The sequence below is a fragment of the Cyprinodon tularosa genome, unplaced genomic scaffold (assembly GCF_016077235.1).
Source record: "Cyprinodon tularosa strain WSP-4 unplaced genomic scaffold, ASM1607723v1 ctg1704, whole genome shotgun sequence".
Classification (NCBI taxonomy): Eukaryota; Metazoa; Chordata; class Actinopteri; order Cyprinodontiformes; family Cyprinodontidae; genus Cyprinodon; species Cyprinodon tularosa.
The window spans coordinates 22426-29862 of NW_024038536.1; the positions used below are offsets into that span (position 1 = coordinate 22426).

At 38.1% G+C, this 7437-nt stretch overlaps 1 gene segment (V, D, J or C); it reads left to right on the plus strand.

Moving 5' to 3' along the window:
* The first annotated feature begins 331 nt into the window (after positions 1 to 331).
* On the plus strand, positions 332 to 1077 carry LOC119781083. The segment is given in 2 exon segments: positions 332 to 465; positions 574 to 1077. Coding segments are annotated over 2 exon segments (519 nt in total).
* Positions 1078 to 7437: the final 6360 nt, after the last annotated feature.

Consider the following 7437-nt stretch of genomic DNA (forward strand, 5'->3'; position numbering starts at 1 on the left):
ATACTTTAGTAATTTGAGAAACATATGAAAAAAAAATCAACTTATAATTCTACAGTCTTTGGTTTAAAGCACTCTGTTCGAATAAAAGTAAAGCCAGTATTTACTTTGGGGATCAAAGTCCCAGATTGTGAATGGACAGACCATCAGGGAGCGATAGTTTCTCCTTTGACAGGGATTCAGTTAAAATATATATTACCTACATTTTCAGAGTATATCCATTTAATTAATTATGTTTTTTTATTTATAGTTAATGTTAACTGAAATATAGTTTTTTTGTTTTCATTTTTGATTTTCCAGAGAAGAAGAAGAGGAGGAGGAGGCAGGGCTATTCAGGGAGGAGCTGAGCTCTTTCTGAACTATAAGAGACACTAACTTCCACATTCAACACAGTTCAACACACAATCAGTAACTCTGCTCTCATGGAACATTTCAGGCTTTTTCTGCTCATTGCCTCACTTCTAACAGGTCAGAAAATTATTTCAAGTCACAAACCCTATTTTCTTTTAATTTGTATGCATGTAATTCACAGGATAGTTTTAGAACTAAGTCAGTAACTAATTTCTCCTCCTTTAGGTGTCTGTTCTCAAGATCTCACTCCACTGGCTGATGAAACCTTCCCCATAGAGGGCAGCTCTGTTACTCTGGCCTACAGATTCTCTAACGAACCAAGGGCAAGTGATGAGTTTTATTGGTATCGACAGTATCCAGGAAAACCTCCAGAGTTTCTGATCTATCATTTAGGATCAGGAAAAATACAAAATGAGCGAATCCCTGGACTGAAGATCCAGGTGAAGGGAACTGATCTAAGCCTGCTGATCCCCTCTGCTGCAGTGACTGACTCTGCTGTGTATTACTGTGCTGTGAGGCCCACAGTGACAGGAAACACCAGAACTCTGTACAAGAACCTGCAATACTCCACAGCATCCACTAGAGGGCCTCACACACTGTTCCTCCTCTATGGTTTGTTAGGATTCAGTCTGATTGTTTGTGCAGCTGAGAATAAAGCAGACATCAGAGTGTTTGCTGCATCATTGAACTCTTTCTGATGAGAAGGTTTGGATCATAAAGGAGGGATGATGGAGGCTCCACACAAACAGAGTAATTTTTCATTATCAGTATATTTATTTCCATGTTGCTCATTCCTTTCTTGAATCTGTCCCCCTCCCTAATTAGAGTGAGATGACAATTTCAAACACATATTGTCATAGATATTAGAAAAAAAGTATTTTGGAAGTTCTGGTCTGATTCAGAGAGACAATAGCTATCATGCTTTAGACAGAAAGGCTCTAGTTTATAGGAATCTGGATCAAGTTATTATTCCTTAAAAACTCTCATAGCCCAGGGTCCAGCTCAGAGGTCTGTTTTAGGAAGCAAGTTTGATGAAATCCTGAAGTTTGTTGAGCATAAAATTATTGAAACTCCAAGTGTTTCTTGTTAGTAAGTTTCCTCAGCCTCTGTTTCTGTTACCGTAGTGACATTGTCCCTGGAACTAACCTGGTCAGGATCAGGGTTTTCTCTTTAATCTTAGTGTCCTCTGTCTCTTCCCTCCTTAAAGCCAATCACACTATTTCCTTTCTTCATTCAGTAAAGAGAGTTCTGTGCAAACCATAATAATAAAAAAAATCCATAATTAGGTCTGTTGGACACATTAGGGGTTAAAAAAACACAATTATGTAATGAGAGGGATCTCAGACCACATGTAGAAGACATAAATGGAAATGTGGTGCATGGTGAGCGTGGTTATGAATGCGTGTTGTGGAGGTGGAGACTTCAAATGAGGTGGGTGTGTGGACCACAGAAGTAAGTGTATAGGTGTGCATTCACCTGTCTCATTGATGAGAGTCAGGGTGGGGCTGCCATCATTCAGCTTGACTGTTTCAATTCACTACGCTTCGTTTCATTCTGTTTTTCAGTATTCATTCACTTTCCACATCTTAATCAACTGATCTCAAACCGTTTGCTATATTCATCCCTGCTGTGCAGCCATAACTTATGCTGGTGCTAATAAACCAAACAAAAAGCATTCTGGATGTCAGCGTATCAAATCAAATACTAAGTCACAAATAGGGCAACCAACGAGGACCCGACCCAACTCTCAGCATCCAAAAAGATCCGGTTGAAAGCCGCAATACAGCATATAGGTGTCCTTTCATACTCACAAAGTCATTTTATGAGGGCTGCCATTTAACTTCATAGTCTGTTACATAGAAACATGTCCTTTTCAATTAAAATGGATTTAATTTACATATTAAAGATCATATTTAAGATCATCCAGTAAGATTGATTCAACATTTTCTATCTAAGGAAAACCAGCTGATTGTATCGACTCATTGACTCTTCAGCAATCCCTCACACTAAGCATGCTCACATTTCCGTTTCCTGCCTCACATTCGCAGCTTTACTCATCAGTCATGCACCCATATTTGGGTGACTAGATGTCCCACATTTAGCATGTTTTAATGCATGTCTGTCTAATTTCACGCATCAGGGAAAATAAGACTGCTGCATTTGCTGGCCGCAATGGAGGAGTCAGACGGTAAATATGGTGGGCAATTGCTAGCCTTAACAAACTCCTCGCCACCCCAGAGGGTACCCTGCTGGAAATGCCAAAAACAATCTGAGTTTTATTTAATCTAATTTATTTAATTTAGATTTATTTCAATAATGACAAGTGTGTTTCATAAGCTTATATTGCAAATTACATTTTAGCAAATGCTAATTCTCGATGTGAATATCTAGATGGTTCTTTACAATAAAACAAAATATACAATAAAACACACAATAAAAGGCACAATATGCAAAATCAACAGATAATGATCTCATGTGTGACCTCTGAATTATTACAAATATAAGTATTGAGTTTATGTTTTAAAAAGCACCAGTGACGGCTAGTGGAGTTTTCTCCAGGGGGGGGGCTATAAATTCAAAATAGACGTTTACCAAAAACCAATCAAACATACACTAAGTTGTCACACCACTATATTTATATGTATGCCAACAACAAAAAACATTTTAAAAAAAACTTTATAAAAACAAAACATAATTTCATGTCCAGGTTCACTTATTGTCCATAAATTTTGCCCTTCTGAGGCTGTGAAGTCACCAACCTAAAAATACAATATGTTTAATAATTGAGAAGGTATTTGTCAGCTTTATATTTTTTAATATATCAAAAACTATTTATTTTCTGAGAATGTATTTAAGAGTTTTTTTTTTTGGTTGCAAATTAACAAACATCTAGAAAAATTACACTATATTCTGTTATTTTCCATGTGATCCCAGATTGTTCATTCGTCTTTGCCTTTTCTTCAAAGTGTTTTAAATCAGTCCTGGCTGTCAGAGAGGTGTTTGAAGTCTGTCTATCCAGACTGTGTCCATGTCAAATCACTCTCCTCACTTTTTAAAAGAATGCCGGGAAAACAAAAAGGAGCATTAGGTGTCCCACAGGCTGCCAGCCACGACTTACGCTGGAACCAACTCCTGCTAAAATTCCGGTTCTAGGATTTAGTTTTTTGCTCGGTTCGCTGCGTTAAATGTAAAGGTCCCAGCTCCTTTACATGGATTTTTTCCACCATCGTGCTTCTGGGTAACTCAGTAAAGATCTCACTGAAATGTGTGAAAGCTGCTCTTCAAGTTCAATTGTTGTCGCCGCCATAATGTCTACCTCACTGCCTGACTGACCACTAGCTACATCACCTATATCACTTCAGCAAGGGGGAAATTTCCAGGAGCCCCAAAGCACTAATTTTGGTGATGCCAGTGGTGTCAACTGTACACACATTTGTTTCTTAAGTAGAAGTATAGATACTGCAGTTTAAAAACACTCTGGTAAAAGTCCAAGTATAAACTTGACCTCTTTACTAAAGGTATAAAGTAACCTTTAAAATAAACAGTCAGATAACACTATATGAATTGAAAGCTCAGTTTTTTGACTATTTTGAAAAATTCTTTGAGATAGGGCCAAGGATGAGGGAGGTCTTGTTGGTCTCCATCTCCCGATACGCTCTCGCCTGTGTATGACAGAGATGGGACCTTCACTCCACCGAACCAAAAGACTAACATCATCTTTCCCTCCTCCTTTCCATCTGATGCTTAATAAGTGCTCTTCTTGGATGAACTAGGTAGAATAGATAGTTGTGTTTGCGTAAGCTCTTTGTAACAGTATTTTGCCTTTTAAGAAATTTGGAAAGGATCTTTTCGAGCATATTCATTATTTCCTTGCAGTAGCTGTGTACCTCATTATTGCTTTGTATTGTATTCCAGCCCAGTGCATTTAATACCATTATCAATATTGAAAAAAAATCATGTTAAATGCATGATCATGCATGAAATGCATGATTGTCCATATATTTGAGCTTCTTTTGGTGATGTTCAACAGATGCTTTTTGGATCCTTTCTGTGCAACAAGATATGATCTTGTTGCACAGAAATGCAACAAGATAATTGCATATTGAGGTCAGACAAGCCAGTTAGCAAATTATATGATTTCATGATACAATCATCTTTACTGGGGAAAAAATGATCTGTGCTTTAATAACTTGAATAAAGTCAAACTTAGACAATAAAGCTTTTCGTTTTTTCTTTTACCAGAATTGAACCGATCTATATTGAAATCCCCCAGTATGATTGCTTAAGACTTATGGCCCAACAACTTAATAAGTTTACATAATTAACCATAAAATATATTGCTACAGGAAGGAGGATTACATTAAACAACTACTTTAGAATGCATGTTTAATGACAATGAAATTTCAACACAAATTTAGTCAAAATTAAATTCTGTCATGATGGGTTCACTGGTGTGACCCAATTATGCAGATCACCACTGAGACGGAAACTGGAGTAAAAGGTTTAACAGAGTTTATTGACACAAGCACAGAGATTATGACTGGTTCAGGCCTGGGAAACTGGTTCACCGGAGTCTGCGTGAGAAACAGTTCAGTTAGCGTTGCGCATAGGAGTTTGATTTTTGACAGTTTCTGATTTGTACCTTGAGGGTTCTTGGTTTAAGCCTTGAGAGGGAGGCTGTTGGATCTGGAGAGGATTTGATCAGCAGAGTCCGTAAGCTGCTTCAGCGTCTTACTTCTTAAGAATGAGTAGACCTTGGCTTTGAGTTTCCAGCTCTTGGTCCAGAGCTGCATGGAAGTTAAGAGAGAGGCTTCAGGTGTGGCTCAGAGGGCAGGCTCGGCAGGTTAAGCTCTTCCAGAGCTTCACAGGAGAAAAACAGGTTTCCTGGAAGACAGAGGCAAAGGTTAGAATCCAGTCTGGATTCTAACCTTTGCCTCTGTCTTTGCCAGTCTTCAAAAGTCAACAAAGGTTTACAGAGATACTAGGCTTAGGTGCTAACCAACTGGATCAACACTGCGGCATTGAGGCAAGGTCTGAAGACAGCTTAAGTACTGTGGATCCTCTGATGATGGAATGAGCTCCAGCTGTGCAGGAGGCTCAACTCAGGAGGATCCACGGCGGACTCTGCTGGAGAAAGGTGGTACTTCTGCAGCTCCCAACAAATTCATCTTTGAGAGCGACTTCCATTGACATCATAAAATCCCTTAAATACCTCGCCACTCGTCCTCCATTACCTGCTTTTCTATCATTTCCGTAACATTTATAACCCACCATATAAATTAAGCTCGTAGTGATGTTAATATTAAGCAATGTTTCGCTCAAGCCTAAAACATGTAAATTAGAATCTGTTCACAAGAATTTCACTTAATCCAGCTTTGGTAATGGGCTTCCAACCCTAACCCTTAATGGGCACCGATAACGACCTTTGGCTTACTATTTTTTGTCCCACCAGATTTTTGCATGTTTCGCTGTGGGGAAAATCTTCTGAGGCTCAAATTTAATCCCTGATTGTGTAGATGCATTGGATCTCTGTCCTGATCTGTTCTGTTAGTACAGTACTTTCCTAAATCCTTGTTCTGCTTCACGTCCAGTTGGCTGTGGTGGAGGCCCAAGTGGTCGTAGTGGGGACCTGCATAGCTGTGGTGGAGTCCTGGCTAGCAGTAATGGAGGTCCAACTAGTGGTGGTGGAGGCCCACTGGTGTTGATGGAGGCCCAGCTGGTAGTGGTGAAAAACCAGCCAGCTGTCGGGGACAATTCTCATGAAAACTTCTAATTTCCTAGTGCAATTGAACTTAACATTGGCGTCAGTCTGTCTTCTCATTGGTTAGGCTACATGCAGCCTCTCTGCTCTCAAAAACACTGCAGTGGTAAAAGCTTTATAATAGGGTAGAGAATATGTGAAGAGCGATATACTGCTATTTAATACTCTATCAAAGCCGACTGAATTTCACAGAATGTTATTCTGGTAAGGTCTGGCTGGACCAATCACAGTGCAGCAGACCTTATGATGCATCACTGTCAGCGCAAGAATTACTCAACGCAGCTGCTTTTCTGGTAGCATAACAATAAGTTGGCAACCGCAACTGAGCAATGTTGCAATGAAAATTGAGAACGTACTTGTCTGTATCATGTTGTCACATGATACAGACAAGCACAACATGACATTTAGAGAACATGATATATAAAGAAGTAATAACACCTAAAAGATGCTTTAAAGCAGTACCATACCACAGCTATTGATGCTAGTGAAAATATGTAAATGTTTAATGCTTACACCTTGTCATATTTTTAATAACTTTACACTGTAAAGTGTTAGTAGAAAAAGTTCCTCTGTATTTTGACCAACTTTGGGAAATCAGAGAAAAGAGAATTTAGTTCAAACTAAAAGAGCCTGAATAGCATCACATGTAGGTATACAACAACCAATAGAGCAAGTGATAAAAATAAACCTTACCAAGTCTGTCCTGATGGTTTTAGTTGTTTCCTTCTGTATGAAATAAAACAGAGAGTGATTACAGAGGCATCACTGTTGCACTTCCTGAGAAAAAAACTTTCCTGGTTTTCACACTGGAAAAAATTAAAAAATTAGAGTTATTTTTTCTTAAAATAAGCACATTTGTTCTTGAATTTAGAAGGTGAAAGAGACATTTTGCCAATGGAACGAGACAACTTACATTTAAAATAAGAAAACACAATTGCATTGTATAATTTCAAGTGCATTTTATCTAAATATACTTTTTAGTGATATCAATAGTAGTCAATAGTAAAAATACTCATTATATTGGCAAATCATCTCACCTACTCCAGTTAAGGGTTAAATACACTTAATTTAGGATTTTTTTTAACTTATTTTTTTCTTTTTTCAGTGCAAAGATCATGTAGTAGTTGCCCAGAGTTTACTCTTACTACGCAGATTTATTCCTATTCTCAGATATTTTAATTTAAACATTTTGAATGTTCTGATTTCTAAAATGTATTACATGGCAGAAGTGCAAAGATGGAAACTACAAAGCAATGTCTAGGTAACTATCATACAGGATTTTTTATTCTGGTCCAGCGCCCTTATTTTTTTCTTTTTATATTGTGAAG